We start from the raw sequence: 16,651 nt of genomic DNA on the forward strand, positions 1-16,651 counted from the left end.
AGCTCCTCTGTTATATTCTAGATGTTTTGATGATCCTCACAAACGCGGGGACCTGGTCCCTTGCAGAGTGCTCTCGTTCAGATTCAAATGGGGTACAACTGTAAAACTATGATTTCACATGGTAGGTGAAAAACACAGTGAGCGCAGTGTACTGCACCAACAGGAAGAGTGGACGAGACTATCTGTTTCAGTGTCTCACAAATGCAGGGACCTGGTCCATGGTTGAGTTCTCTCATCCAGATCCATAATGGAGTACAGCTGGAAAGCTGCCCGCGTCAGAAGTTGGTGAAGCCGTCAGAGTACTACACCAATCAAAAGGGACGAGGTTGTTTGTCCAATGTGTATTAACTCTTTATGGTTGACTTAGTCAACATGACAAACAACAAACTAATTCATTCATTCAAAATGAGAAAAAGTCAGCACGTCTTCTCAAGAACTTACTAAGAAAAGTCTGTAAAGGACCTGGTCCCTTCAAGATTGCGTACGTGAAAGGACGACAGTACAGCTGTAGAGCTGTCACTTCTGATGTGACAGGTGCACGTCTTTACAGATAAGGCAGGCTCTTAGCCAATGGGCGGTCCCAAGGAGTTTGTGTTCATTTTCAATATAGTCTCTTCCAACAACACACAAACTCAAGATTTGGCAAACAAAACTTGGATTTTCTCTGAAAATTCAAAATCTTAAAAAGAAGGTCATCTTCAAGGAAGAACAATACTCATGCTCAACAAAGGGACCTGATAGAGTGTTGAAACGTCTTTGTTGAGTTTGAGTTTTGTCAGTCTTTGCATCTTGAAAATTCTCAAGTATACAAGCAAAGACCATCTTGGTGAAGTATTCTCTGACAAGCGCAACAAGGACCTGATCGAGTTGCAAGCATCATAGTGTGTCTTAGGAGTTATACTTTCGTGCTTACATTGTAAATATGTTCCTAATCTATAAAGGATTCAGATCTTGTTTCGGTTTCTAAAAGTCTAAATCGTCCAGAGGGTGGTGGTTTAGTGGGCAACCTGTGTGTTGCTTAGTCAAATTCTAAATCATCTAGAGTTAGGTGGTTTAGTGGGCGGTGTGGTATCTGGTTAGAAAAGTCTATATTAATCAGTTTGGGTTAGTATAGTGGGCAGTGTTGTATTTGCTTAGGATCATTAAGTAATAGGTTGTATTACTTAGTTTAGAGATTAGGAGGTTAATCTCTATGTGTGGTTATAAACTTGTTTTTACTTTTGCTTTGAGAAGATTAGTAAAAACAGTTTGAAAAGTCCTGTGAGACAGGTTGTGGTTTTACTCCCTTGAGTAAGGAGGTTTCCACGTAAAACACTTGTGCAGATCTTACTTCCAGTTGTTTCTTTTCTGCACATTTTTAGTTACTGTTCTTGCTGAGTCAAGGGACCTGGTCCTTGACTGATAAGTGGACGCATACATTCCAACATCCTCTGTAGTCGACTGAAGCCTAATCCAATCAAACCTACTTTGATACCTTAGCCAACTTGATCAAGACGATCGAATTGAACTCGACAAATTCAATATTTAAATTTTATGAGTTTAGTTTCTTGTGATTTTTACTATTGAACTGTTATATTTCAAAATTATGAATTCATATCTACTATTATTGTAATTTAACAAACTTATGTTCCGCATTGAAAGTTATGGTTCAATCGAACCCACACCAACAATGGTACACATCCGCCCCCGGAGGTGAACCAAGCCAAAATATTTCTCCATGAAATAAGTGCACATAGTTTTACAAACTCAAGGTACTGTGCCGCTAGTTTTGACCATCTTAAAATATGGTTCTCACTTACACCCTAAACGTATCCAGTCAAGTTTTTGCTTAGCTAACCACGATGTTGTAAGGAGAATCAATGATAAGTGACACATTCAAGAGGAATTTACAACAGGCCAACAGGGGCGTCAGACAGATGAAAAAAAAACTTAAGAAGAAGAAATTCAACTTTTATCCCACTTCAACTGAACCACTGTCCTCAAATATCAACCCATTACATATATACAGGCTCTCATCCAACAAGTAGAGAATGGCCATACAGGGAAAATTGAACAGTGGGATCTCTACAGGGGATGAAAGAAACCAATAGATTCTCCAAAGCATTGGCAGATCCACTGTGCAGGGTCTGTCTCACTTCGGCCAACCCACTTTCAAATTCTCCCCCTTCTGCTGCATTATGATCGAAAGATCAGAGCACTGGAAGGCCTTCCACCAACAATGTTCATCTTCCTTCATGAAGATCTTCTGAGAATACAGCTGCCCTAGATACGTCATTCTCAAAGACACTCAAACCAGAGTAAGGACCAGAAGAGAACATAGACGAGGTACCATCTGATTCAAAGGTTGTAGATGACTGTCTTAAGTTAGGTCGAGCACCTGAATTTATAGTAGTAGTATCCTGGTACTCAGTTACTCGCTGAACCATTTTGAGCGATTGAACCACTTCTCCCATTGTAGGCCGTTGGCTAGCTTCCGGAGCAACACAAGCCGCTGCAATTGTGCAAACCCGCACAAAATCTTCCTTTGGGTACTTCCCCTCAAGCCTTGGATCAGCAAGTTCTTCCAAACGATCCTTGTCTCTAAGTATTGGTCTGGCCTGAAAACAAAATAGAGCCCTGCTTTTTATACAGCCTTTTTCAAGGAGAGTCCAATGACAAAATAAGTTTCTAATTTTGTAAAGTAACCAAAAGGGGAACAAATAGAGACTTGAATTCTGAAGACCAGTAAATGCACAATTACACTTGTATGATTCTGAAGTAAGAAATGTATCAGTATAAGAAAGTATCAACAGCAGTTACTTACCCAAGTGACAAGATTCTCCTGCCCTGACGGTTGTGCCATATCTACAGGCCTCTTTCCTGTTAACAGTTCAAGGAGGACAACCCCATAGCTGTACACATCACTTTTTACCAGTAAATGCCCAGTCATGGCATATTCAGGGGCAACATACCTGCAAAGCAGTGCTTCCAAATTAGTCAATGTTATATCTAAGAGAAGCATGTGATAACAAAGAAACACTAACCCAAATGTGCCCATAACACGAGTTGAGAGGTAATTAGCCTGGCCTTCCGGGGCCTGTTTTGCAAGGCCAAAATCAGCAACTTTAGCATGAAAGTTGTTCTCGAGCAATATATTTGATGCCTTAAAATCTCTATGGATAACACAAGGTTGAGAATCTTCGTGCAAGTATGCAAGTCCTCTCGCTGCATCAAGCGCAATTTTCATTCTTGTGTCCCAATCCAGTGGGCAGTTTAATCCTAAGTGGCCTGCAGCAAGAGAATGCAATTGCTAAACTATATTGTTTTTAATAACAGTAACAAGTGCAATAGTTAAACTACTTGATACGTTGAATAGGTCACAACACTGATTGGTGCGACCATCTTGTCTAGAAACTTAAACCGTTAGAAAGAGGACACTTTTAACTTCCGCTTAAACTTTTCAACACCTCCTCCTCAGGCCGCAGCCCTGATTTTTTTCCTGGGCCCAAGAAACGCAAATTCATTTTTTATGAGGGATGATACTTGAAGGATCTCTACATACTCTAATATACCGCATTATAGAATCTCAATATCTACTCCAAGTTTTAGGGTGATGGTAGAATAGCTAAGCACCATTATAATGACTTTCGAGAATTTGTACAACATATGTGAGAATTCATATTTATTTGCATCTGCAATAGACAAGCTATATAAGGAATGCTGAACACGTTACAGTTGAGTTACCTTTCCTTTATGTGACTTCTTACCAGATAAGCAAATTACAAATTAAAATAGGAAGACAGATGCTGTAGCTCTTTAGTTGTTAAGTTGACAAAGGATAAAGTCACAAAAAAAACTTACCATGAAGCCAAGCCTCTAAACTTCCATTTGAAACAAGCTCATAACACAGTAGGTTCTGTGAGGACTCCCGACTGCTATAGTAACCAACAAGCTTCACAAGATTACGGTGATGCAGCCTACTAAGCATCTCAACCTCAACTAGAAACTCTTTACCTCCTTGTTGGCCTCCACTAGTAAGTCTTTTTATTGCAACAGCAGTACCATCACTAAGCACGCCCTTGTAAACTCTGCCAAAGCCGCCCTCTCCAAGTATACTAGATGGTGCAAAGTTATTTGTAGCTTCTTTCAGTTCTTCATATGCCAGAAACCGTGTACTAGTTGGATGGGGAAACGATCCCTGAGCTGGAACAGTGTCCACACGCATTGGTTTTTCTATCAAGAAATTGAAATACAAGTGAAAGTTTATAAGGCTAGAGAGTTAGATGGTGCAACAAGTAAAAAAAAAAAAAACATCTCATTTATAGTTCAATATCGTGCATAAAAAGAACCGATAAAAATATTTCTGGTCAGCAGAAAAATAGCTCTATGGAGTTCCAGTTTCTCCATTATTATCAGCAGTTAACGATATTTTGGTTTAAAGGAAACTGATAGACAAGTAAAGCATTGTGGTTGTTAAATAACACCAGTATTGTGGGCTTAAGCCATCAGTGTTCAAGTAGAATAACCATTTAAGTAGCTCGTAGACAGGAAATTATGAGAGCTCAAGATGCTATATGCAACCCAAAGTTTCGCAGATACGGAGAAAACTCATAAACAACATTACTTCTGAATGAAAGATCAATGAAGACGTTCTACAGACTTTTTTCTTTGTCTTATTTGACCAGAAGTAGAAGTTTGCTAGAGTTATTGATCAAGCTTCTACTAATCCTCAAGTAACACTAGTCCTAATTTACAAGAGAGATCCTTTTTCATCCTTGTTGTTTCTTCTGTTCAGTAACTAAGTTTCAGTTCCTAGCTGGTGGACCTTTAAGAAGAAGACAGTCCAAATTCAGGATAGTTTTATAAGTCCACGGAATATACAGGATCACTTACCAGCTTCTTTGTGGGAGCCTTTCTTCTGTCCATGATTAGATCCACAGAAACAAATAAAAAGTGTTGATATGATAGTGATGATTAAGATACCAGCAACAATCCCAACAATAAGAATTAAACTCGGATGTCTCCCTTTGTGTGAAGATACTGTTACTGCAGGAGCTGAAGGCAGATTCGGAGCTGCTTCAACTGGTGACATAGCAGAACGAGGAGCTGCATATCAAAGAAAAAGTTATTCAAGAAATATGAAAAGATCTTTGAATTAAGAGGTTGATAAAATCCACCCATTCCCATCCCCACTCCCGGATCAGCCAATGCTAGAGAAAATTATCTGCATATCAGGTGTGAAATATAACCAGAAGCAAGTACCTTGTGATGAAACTGGTGGCTTAAACAAGGTAATGTTGAGTAATTGGTATCCACCCACTAGTGTTGGGTCTAGTTGGATCTTATGCATTGATAATGAAGCGTTTACCGCAGAAGCTTCATCAGATGATAAGCTAACTCCCTTGTCTGGTGTGATATCCATGGATATATTTAGCTTTGAAAGATCCACCATATAAAAGTTAATCAGCTCAATTTGAGACACCTTTAAACCTAACTGTGAAGCAAATTCATTTAGAAAAAGTTTCCCATTAGGATTTGATGAGACATTCAAGAGAAGAAGGTCGATCTTTAACGGGTAAACACACTCGCAGTCCAGGCTTCCTCGTTTGAGCACCATATCTTGTCCACAACAGCCTGCCAAAATGTGAAAGAAAAAAATGTACATAAATGTGGAGATATATCTTCAAGGGAGAGGGAAAAGAGCGACAACTTCACTGACACATTATAAAGAGATGGGTTTTGATTTTTACATACGTTTGAACTTAGCCACACCAAAGGATAGTTAGCCAATGAGTCAGTATTTAAGAGTGTCCTGTAAGTTCTACCAGTGGGAATATATTTGAAATATCACACTACCATTTTCATTTTTAATGAAGTAAGGAAATTTCATTAGAAGGCATCAAAAAGATGCAAGGCAAAAAATTACAGCAAAACAAGGTGTCTGCTCCTGTACAAGAACTTACTAAATACTAAAGAGCAGACATAGTCCGAGAAAAATCAACAGTAGTTACAGGGGCCTGGTTGAACCAGCTACGTAAGATAACCAAACAGTTGGATTTAAGAATGTGGTTAGGAGCTGAAATCCCATCAAAACATCTATGATTCCTTTCATTCTAGATGCGCCAAAAGATGGAAGCAGGCACCATATTGTAAACCAAACACTATTGTTGTTTGGGTATAAAACCATTTTGGAAACCAGCAGTCGTTTTTGCAAATCAGCTTTTCCGAACAAAACCAACAATGGATTCTGATTTCTCAACATTAAACTGTGCCCTCTTTTTCATTCAGGTCCTTGCACTTCAGTATCAAACACTTTTTAACAGTCGTTTTTGGAAATCAGCTTTTCAAAACAAAACCAACAACGGATTCTGATTTCTCAACATTAAACTATGCCCTCTTTTTCATTCAGGTCCTTGCATTCCAGTATTAAACACTTATTAGATTTATGAACTGTCCCCGTCACCAACCCCCACCCCCACTCACTTTTTTGTTATTTCCCTCCTAGAGAGAAAGTAGTGCTCTATGATTTTTCACCTATTCGTAGGTAAGTTTGGCAGCAATTTAAGAAATGTAGCTGATTTTTATTAGTAATTTCTAACCATATGGAAGTGTAAAATATCTTCAGCTTGAGAGATTAGTTTCAAAAGTTTATAATTCATAGATTCTGGAAACAAATAAATCCAAACACCATCACTTTTTGAACCCAACTCTTCCAGAACATAAATCCAATCACTCACAATTGTTTCCAGAAACAAAACCAAAGGCCAGTACATACAAAACCAATTCTGGTACCAATTTCAAAGACAAATCCAACCACTCTTTATTTCTAAAATCAAATGGTTAATGGTACTTTTTATGTATTTTCCACTTATGAAGCTTTCCTTCCCTATATATTATAATGTATATCCCCAAAATTATGACCCTCGTATCTATTACTGCCTGCTGCTCTCCCCTGGGTCTTTTTTGTGAGAATGGGGGAAATAAGACATATATAAGCTAGGCTGCAGCAGGCATCCGTCGAAATTCATTAAGAAGAAAGATTCTTACTGGAAGTGTGAGGAGAAAGTGGTGGCTGAGCCAAACCAGTGGGTAGAGTACTAGGACTGGATTGCGGGGGTGCAAGGCCAGCACTAGGAGGCACCAATCCATTTTTCTTCATTGATGGCTTCGATAAGCTGGAACTGGAAGGAGCGTGCGCAGCAGTTACTAAAGGACCATAATCAGGAGGCTGAGCTGGAGCTAGCCTAAGCCATGGCGCACCATGAGGAGAATGTTTCCTATGCTGTCTATGAAAACCAGGTACATTCGCCGGCAGGGGCAGATCAGGTATGCCAGGTGCTTCAACAGGTTTATTGACTGGAGAAACAGGTTGTTGCTCAAATGGCTTATCAGGCAACTCAGCATTAGTGATGCACAAGACATAAAATAGAATGGTTAAATGCTTCGGCTTCAAAGATTGGCCCCTCTTTGATACCCCTGAAATTCATTTTAACAAGAAGTAAGACAAATGAAGTTAACACCAACATAATTGAATAATGAGCACAGTTTGCAGCTAAAACAACATCAATACAACCAAAAAACATCTATCAGAGATGAAATAGTCAAGTTGGTCACAATTAATTACTCCATTCTAACTTTTAAGAGTTTGCATCTAAAAGGAAGAAATAAATGATTATCTCAAACATCCTCAAAAAGAAAAAAGAGATTTAGGCAAAGGTGAAAAATGGAGATGGCCCCACTAAAGTGTGTACATGGTGGATGAGAAACAAGTCAAGAATTTTTTTTAATTTTTTTTTGAAAATGGTAACGTTGTATTATATCACAAAAGTACATGGGTTGTACTCAAACCTTATATACAAATGCACTCTAGACACTCCTACTCTATTTCTATATTGAGTCTAAAACATCAACTATAGAGGCAGTGTCATTTGAGTATAATTGATTACACCAAAAACATAATAACAAAATGCAGTTTAGTTTAACATCCTGCACACTATTTTCTATGACAAGTCAAGAAAATTACGGTAAAGCAAGCCTTAATGAAGGGTAATACCTTGCACAATCCATTGAGGTTCCAGACAAATCTACAAATACATAGGCCTTAATATTTCTGTTTGTTCAGAATTGGAAGGAAATGCAACAATGTTCTAGTCTTCTCCAAAGAATCACACTGTTTAAACCTTCAATTCTATGAGACACACTGTTTTGAAACTGAGAAGTAACTAATTTTGCATCACTTTCTCATACTAAAATTAAGGACATCATTAATAGTGAAAACCAACATCAAGATAATGTTGGGTGTACAAAAAGTATATGCAGAAGATATTCAACCTAAGCCTGTGAGGAGTCACTTTGTATACATTTTCCACTTTATAGATGTTATATTCAATTTCAAATCTGAGATGAGTAGTCAGTATTGAGCGGTGTACTTGTAATTGTCATACCGTGTAAATGTAACAACATATCAGTTAATCCGTTATAGGGGAATTAAGTCAGTTAGCAGTTTAGCTGCTTGATTGTGGTATAAACTAAGGGGACTTGTACATTGGGGATTAATGTGAAATAATATCAATATGCCTCTCTCTACCTCTCTAGCTTCTTCTCTTTAGCATTCCCTGCAATTCCTGTTCAGGAGCCATTCCTTTTCTTGGTTCCTTAGAGATTTGTGACAGTACTGGCATTAGTATTCTAAACTATGACCTGCTATTTTTCCTTCAAATCTGCTCCAACAGGTAATTTCCTTTTGCACATGAATACACACAATCTAATGAGATTCTTCTTTCTTTCGCTTTCTTTTACCCCCCTCCCTAGGAACTCCCATCATTTTGGTTCTCACAACCTTAGGTTGGAGGTGGAGGGTGCTTACCATCTGAGCAACCCCTCCTGGTCTCTTCTTTCGCATTGCCAGCTCACAACTCAAACAATAAACACTAGATTCCGATAACTAGTTTCGGCAGAAAATAATGCAGTAAATCATTTACCCTCAAGCTTCCAGCTGCAATTTTAATACTTCATAAATTTTACAGAAAGATCAATTTTCTAGTAATTAACCCTAAATCAACCAATTAAATCAGTAAGAAACTAAAATTCAGTCGAAAAGGCATCAATAAACAGTTCCCATTACACAATTTATACGGAATACTACTACAGCAGCAACCAGAACACACTAGAAAAACCTAAAATACAGCTTAAAACCTAGAGAAGCAAAAGAACTCACTAGCACAACACGGGAAGAACAGTAGCTTTGCCAAGTCCAACATCACTTGACGCCAATGAAAACTAACACCGTTCGGATCTGAAGAAATTGAACAAACTAATAGCTAGATCGAAAAGTAGCAGAACAAACAACACTACAAGCAAAAACAACTTGCATCAGCTATCAAATGAGGACCTAACACCCCAGACAACGAAATTCTTAAAGAGTAAATTTCATATCTAAAAGTGTCCTTCGCCATTTTTAGGCTCAGAAATCCTCACTCTATGAGACGGGGTGGGGTGGGAGTGGGGGTGGGAGGTGGGACTTGTCGTTGGCTTCACTCTGTAATTAGTACTGAAAGCTTTAGTTCCATTTTTTCCCCCTTTTCTTTATCTTTTCTCGAGTTGTCGGTATCTGTGACGACTTTGTTGAACTTTTAACGTGCATTTCTGATAGCAAAATCTTACCATAACGGTAAATAAGAAACCATATCATAGACTCAATTTTGTCACTATTTGAAATCAAAAATATCAATATATTTAGTAATTTCACAAAAGTAACAATGATACTTGATCTATTTCTATTTATATATCGTTCTTATTAAAAATAAATAATTCTTGATATTTGTTATTTTACAAAATCAACGCATAAATGGTACTACTATTTTTTCTTTTTCACACTTGTAATTTATTAGCCTTGAAAATATATATTTGACTAACATAAAAAAATGAAGTAAATAATTCATATTTATTGGTTAAATTAATTAATCAAAATAAATTAATTCATGTTTATTGATTGAAAACTTAACTTCAAAAAAATATTAAATAAGGTTAGAACAGTAAATTTACTTAGGTCCCCGTTTGGCCATGCAATTTGAAATCATGAGATAAAGTTGAAGTTTTGTTTGGACATGCATTTGGACTTTTTATGTTGTATGTTTTCTCATAAACATAAAAAAATCCCATAAGTTGTAAAATTACTAAAATTGTTCCAATTCTTTATACAATTTTACCAAATAAACAAAAAACTATAAAATCTCATAATACTAATACACTATCACAAAGATATTCTTAAAAAATACAAGATTTATTAATCAAGCTTTAATTCAATAAAAAAAATCAAACATCTATAAGTTGTCGTATGCCAGTCTTTAATATAGTCCCTCATGTGTAGGGGCGGACCCACGTGGGTTCCAGGGGGTTCACCCGAACCCCCTTGGCAAAAAATTACATTATATATATAAGGTAAATTTTCTGTATTTATGTAGATATATTAATTTTGAACCCTCTCATGGTCAAGATGAAAGCTATAGTGCAATGGCAAGTCTCCTTAAAGTTTACTTTCGTGTCTGGAGTTCAAATCTCGGCGTGAGCATTTCATTCTTTTCATTTAGTTTCATTTCCTAATTTTCATGTTTTTTTTTATTTATTATTTTTTTTTAAAATTCAATGGTACCATTCCTAAAGGCTAAATCACTTTTCACTTCCCAAATCCCTATTTTTCGAACTCCTGAGTGAAAATCATGGATCCTCCACTGATAGTATGGACAATTTTTTCACGTTGAACTTGCATTTCTCGTTCATATGACTAAGAAGACGAACTAACATTGTTACTTTGTTGGTCAATTTGGTTAGTAAATAAATTTGATAAAAAAAATATAACGAATTTGGTGAATATAAATGACAAAATAGATTAGAAAAACAACGAACAATATTGTATTGAACTTGTAATTAATGTTTATGCTTCTCATGGAACTAAGCAGATTTTGCGAACTTGTCTTTTTATGATTATTGTTTCATTGAGCTAGATGAAATTTTTCTTATATAAATTCTAGAGCAAATTTTAGGTATAGCAAAGATAAAAATCATATTTATATGCTACAGTTATAATTTGTATAATTGTGTTTCATAGCAAAATTTATATTTGCTATGGAGCTGTTAATCTGTATATTTCTAGACTCCTTCCTTTTTATACAATTTGATTTTTGTAAAAAATAAATAAAAAGGCGGTAATTTCTATTACAAAAAACAAAAAAATCGCTAAATTCACGCGCATTATGTTGTAATAGGATTTCTTTCCTTCTACGTCTTCTTCATCAGTGGTATAAAATGAGTTTTCTTTTATACAACAAAAAAAAACATATACTTATACAAATTACAACTACATACAAATTCTTATACCTTTAATTTGTATACCATATTGTCAAAACAAAATATAAATAAAAATTTGTGTGTGTGTGTGAATACAAATTTTTATTAGCTTTATTTGTATGTGTATATGTTCTTTGTGTTAGGCGTGTCAATTGTATATTTATACGTTTATATATGTGGAATTTGTATATAAATAAAATTTTGTATTAGCTATAAATAGTATATGTATATGTTTTTTGTATTAGGCTTGTCAATTGTATATGTATACATATGTATAAGTGAATATATATATATATTTGATTTTGTACTAGTGTAATATGTATATAATTAAAAATTTGTGTTAGTGGAACTAAATATTATAATCAATTTTTTTTTGTATATAATTAAAAATTTGTATTGGTGGAAACTATATATAATTTAAAAAAAAAAAACTGATTTGGGGAAAGATTTTAGGAGAGATTGAAATAAACTGTGAGAGAAAAGATAGCGAAGGAATTTTATAAAAATAAATTTTCCATTTTTTTAAATGCGTGGGCCCGCAGCGATTAAAAACTAATTTGGGGAGAGATTTTAGGAGAAATTAAAAGAAAATGAAAGAGAAAAGATAGCGAAGGGATTTGTATAAAAATAAATTTTCCGTGTTTTTGAAATGTGTGGGCCTCAACCGAATGGCGAAAATCGTGTAACATTTGTTGCAAAATACAAATAAATGAAACAATAGCTATAAAATTTATTTTGATTTAAATATTTGCTATTATGTACAATTTTTTCTAAAATCTATTGAGATGAATATTTGATAGGTCTCCCTAAATATACCTCGTATATTTTTATACATAAATAGGAAGCATGTTGTTAACTTTTTTTGCTTTTGTTTTTAGAACAATCAGTTTGAGTGCAACTAGATTGTTGTTTTATAATATTTTACACGTGATGATTAATAAAATCGTTAAGTTATCATAAAAGATTGATAATAATTTGTCGTTATTTTAAGATGGGAAATAGCTATGATAAATTGATAATGGTGTATAATCTTAACCCACGATTTTTGATAAATTTATTACTATCGTACCTTATTGAATAGAGATATTCTGAGATTTACTTCTAGAAACTTTCTACTAAAATTTATAAATAAAAAAGTTGACCACAAAAATAGTTAGACTTCATATATTTAGTTGAAGGTCAATTTATTTGTATATATTACCCTATATTATAAGCCAACAAGGCTAGGACGAACATAGCATCTATCAGTTGTACCCAAAGTAGAATAAGTTGTACGGGGATATACAAACCCGTCCTTTCATAAACGTGTAGTGTATTTATGAAGACACGTGTATTACTCTCCTCACTGAATCTTCTTGACCTGATATCCCTTATTAATCTTCTCAATTTCTCCTCCTACATCTATCTCAGATCTTCGATCCTACCGTCACTGTTGTAATCTCACTATCAAAAATTAACAAAATCTTATCGTCACTGATGTCAAGGATTGGTATACTATGAAAAATTAACAAAAACCCAGCTAATATTGCTCTCAAAATACAACCCTTTGTTTTTCCTCTTTTTTAGGTTACACCTAAATAACCTTTGAGCAGGGGAGGAGCCACGTTGTCCCCAGGTGTCCAATTGGACACCCTTCGTCAAAAAATTATACTATATATACACGTAAAGTTTTGACTTATATTGGTATATATATATATATATATATATTATTTTGGACACTCTAAATTAATAAAGTAACTCGTAGTGGAGTTGGCTAAAGCTGTCAGCTGTTTTCCACTTCTATATGCTCCTTCTACTTTAACTCTATTACTAAAAATTTATGCAAAATTGATGGTTCTCTAATTTCAAATGGATTGTTTTCCATTGTTGCTTGGTGGGCATTTTTTTTATGGTTATATTTTTTCTTTTTCTGATCAGTTTTCTTCTCCTAAATAAATATTTATGAGTATTCTATATTGAGATGTTCATAATGGTATGACCAATTTTTTGTGGTCATAATTTTGTTTAAATATGTTCTTCTCATTGATTTATAATATGTTGTATCGATTGTTAGAATTCTCAATAAGTTTTCTCTAATAAATATTTGTATTCATAACCGAATTTTTATGTAACCTATAATTACAATACTTAATATGCATTAACCCCTCACAATTGATTTTATATATATATATATATATAATAAATTTGGAAAATATATATGAGAGTTGTTTTATAATATTTTACACTTGATGATTAATAAAATCGTTAAGTTATCATAAAAGATTGATAATAATTTGTCGTTATTTTAAGATGGGAAATAGCTATGATAAATTGACAATGGTGTATAATCTTAACCCACGATTTTTGATAAATTTATTACTATCGTACCTTATTGAATAGAGATATTCTTGAGATTTACTTCTAAAAACTTTCTACTAAAATTTATAAATAAAAAAGTTGACCACAAAAATAGTTAGACTTCATATATTTTGTTGAAACTCAATTTATTTGTATATATAATTATAATAAAGTGACAATATTTTTAAAAGCCAGAGAGTAAGTTATTTTGCACTTTAATACCATAACTCAGTGTGATTAAGACATTAAGAACTTGCTAAGATAAGATATGGCATTGAGATAATTAGTAGTCCTTTCGAATAAAGATGTTGAACTCCTATGCCAGATTTTAACAGAAAAAATAGATATTAAACATATATTCAAATGTAATTAGAGGCGGATATAAGATTTGAGTTTTATGGATTTAATTTTTAAGATTCATAGAATTGAACCTATTATATTTTTAAAATTATGAATTCATATCTATTATTTATTACATAATATTTGTGAACTTTTATACACTATATAAAAATTTTAAATTATGTCAAAAATACGAAAGTAACATGAATTAGATGTCAATACTTTATCTCTGTCCTTGCAAATAAACGTAGTTATTTATGTAGTAAAATCGGAAATGTGTTTAGTTGAGATAAACATATCATTTTATTTGAATGGTTGTTATGTATTGTTTCATAATGTATCGTATTGTATTGTATTATTTTAATAAATATAATATTTGGATAAATTGATAAATCATGTTGTTTTTCATCGTTACATAATGTCACACATCAACGATTTAAATAATAAGCCTACAACAAAATTTGGGTATGAGGTAGAGTCGTAGAGTGATGAGTCCACAAATTGGACTCATTTAGGGCTTTATTTTGATAAGAATAGTGTCCTCGAATGCTTATGTTGTCTCAATATCTGATGAAACCTCTTAAGTTTCAGGTATTTGAAGTTTTATTGAAAGCATGGACACTTAGCGCAAAAAGGAACAAAAAGGTTGACAAGAATGAAAAAGCTGAAGCCTGAGCATCGCCAAACACACTTGGCGATGCGCTGAAGGGATTCACTCCGCCCTTTGTTCCAGTGCACGAAGCCCTGAAGAAGAAGGATCAAAAGGCGATGAAAGGAGCAGTCGGCGCTTCCCCGAATATTTCCGCGAAGCAGTACTATACCGCCCAATGGTCCAGAACGTGAAGATGTTGAAGGCAAGTACAAAACGGCGATGAAACAAAAGAAGGGCGAGTCGCCGAGTCATTCGGCGACATCGACTAACCTCGCCGAAAGATCCTCCAGAACTATTTTCTGAAGTCTATAAATACTAAACTTATTATTAATTTTAGGAGAGTCAAACTTTTATTTTAATTTTCAAAATAGAATAGTACTTTTTGGGATATTTTCTCTCAAGTTTGGAGAGGGTTTTGTGGGAGACTTGAAGAGAGAAGGGTTTCATCTTTCCCAAGTTGGAAGTGGGTCTTCTCCATTCTTCTTCCTTTGCTTAAATCAAGGTTTAATTTCTTATACTCATTTGATTTTAATATCATTTTAGGTGTATTTTGTTATTTCTTGATGGGTGGCTAAAAACCCCATTCTTGGGGTGTGATTTAGCAAATATGTGTTGATATTGTTGTTAGGTCTTGCTTGCTGATAGGTTAGATGTATTTTAATGGTGATTTCACCTAGTGGTTGTGGTTTAATTTAATGGGTTTGTAGTTGTAAATACAAACCACCCATGTGTTTTCGGCTTACCCGAGAGGGAGGTCGCAAAACCAAGACCACTAGACTGAGGCCTAAGAAGTGGGTCGACATGAGGTTTAGCTCGAGAGGGTGAACCCTAGTCCCATATCCTAACACTCAGCTCGAGAGAGTGAGTGGGGTAAGGCGTAGGCTGGTCTTCATGTGGCAAGTGGGTGTCTGAGAGGAACCCATATGAAACGGGGTAAGTTGCCTGAGAGGGAACTTATTTCCATCTAAAGCTTCGCCTAGTCACTATTATCTTGCGAATTCCCTATCGAAAGCATGCACCCAACGATTTATCTCAACTTGTATTGCGGTCACACCCCAAGAACTTTCTCCCATACTTGAATTTTCTCTTTATTTTTGTTGTTTTAGCTATACTTGTGACAAACCTCCATTGATATTTGACACTTTGGTGTCACCTACTTGAATTTACTTTGGTTTTATTCGATAATTTCTTAAACTACAACTAACTAGAACAAAATTCTAGCCTAACTACTATTTTCACTACCACTCCCTTGGGACACGATCCCAATCCTTGGTTGGGTTACTATATTATCGACGATTGTAGACACTCGTACTGTAGGTTAGTGTCGTTGGTCACGATAAGCATCATAGAGCTAGTATGAAAATGTAGGACACATGATAATTTAAATTTTTAAATAAGTAAAGATAAAATGAGAAGAAAATATAAAAATAATAATACAATCACACCAAATTGATCATTACACAAATAAGATTTTTTTGTCGTTATCAAACGACAAATTTAAATAATATAATACAATTAAATTTAAGTAACAATCAAAACAAATATTGTATATAAACTAACAATACAATACAACAAATAACAACCATCCAAACAAGGTGTAAACATAACTAGAAAATGTATGATTTTGTACTGACACCAAAAAAACTACTTAATTAGATTAGCATTCCTACCAATGTAATGCCTCAGGTTCAGAAAGGGCAAGATTTCAGTTTTCAGAAAAATCTGGTGCCATTCGATGGAGGCCAACCACGGTCGATGGACTGAACCACAGACTGTTGGTCTGGTCAACCAAACTGCTCAGAAAGTTACGAACCACGGCCTAGACCAACGGACCGTTGTTGGGTCCACGGTCCGTGGATGAGGCCCGTTGATCCAGACCTCAAATTCTAGCTTCTGACGTCAGATGATGGACTAACAGGACGGACCGTCGATCAAACCACGGTCCATTGGTTAGGTCGTCGTCTGGGTCGACAGTTATTAGTTTCAGTGGCTTTTGGG

The 16,651-nt window shown here is 34.9% G+C and overlaps 1 protein-coding gene across 1 annotated transcript; it reads right to left on the reverse strand.

Annotated features, from left to right (window-relative positions):
* Positions 1–1,940: 1,940 nt before the first annotated feature.
* LOC125810432 (serine/threonine-protein kinase PBS1) lies at positions 1,941–9,531 on the reverse strand. Its single transcript, XM_049489918.1, has 8 exons — positions 9,197–9,531; positions 7,027–7,455; positions 5,242–5,613; positions 4,873–5,085; positions 3,841–4,212; positions 3,024–3,267; positions 2,804–2,951; positions 1,941–2,597 (listed from the first exon to the last, which is right to left on the reverse strand). The coding sequence occupies exons 1-8, from the start codon at positions 9,237–9,239 to the stop codon at positions 2,223–2,225; spliced, it is 2,196 nt and encodes a 731-aa protein (XP_049345875.1). The 5' UTR covers positions 9,240–9,531; the 3' UTR covers positions 1,941–2,222.
* Between the last annotated feature and the right edge of the window lie 7,120 nt (positions 9,532–16,651).

Source organism: Solanum verrucosum, unplaced genomic scaffold (genome assembly GCF_900185275.1).
Source record: "Solanum verrucosum unplaced genomic scaffold, falcon-dt-bn FXZP01000118.1, whole genome shotgun sequence".
NCBI lineage: Eukaryota > Viridiplantae > Streptophyta > Magnoliopsida > Solanales > Solanaceae > Solanum > Solanum verrucosum.

Coding starts and splice junctions, on each gene's coding strand:
- LOC125810432 (XM_049489918.1), bottom strand. CDS start 9,239: ATGTTGGACTTGGCAAAGCTACTGTTCTTCCCGTGTTGTGCTA. Junction 5,086..5,241: donor GCCACCAGTTTCATCACAAG/GTACTTGCTTCT, acceptor TTTGATATGCAG/CTCCTCGTTCTGCTATGTCA. Junction 4,213..4,872: donor AGGCTCCCACAAAGAAGCTG/GTAAGTGATCCT, acceptor ATTTCTTGATAG/AAAAACCAATGCGTGTGGAC.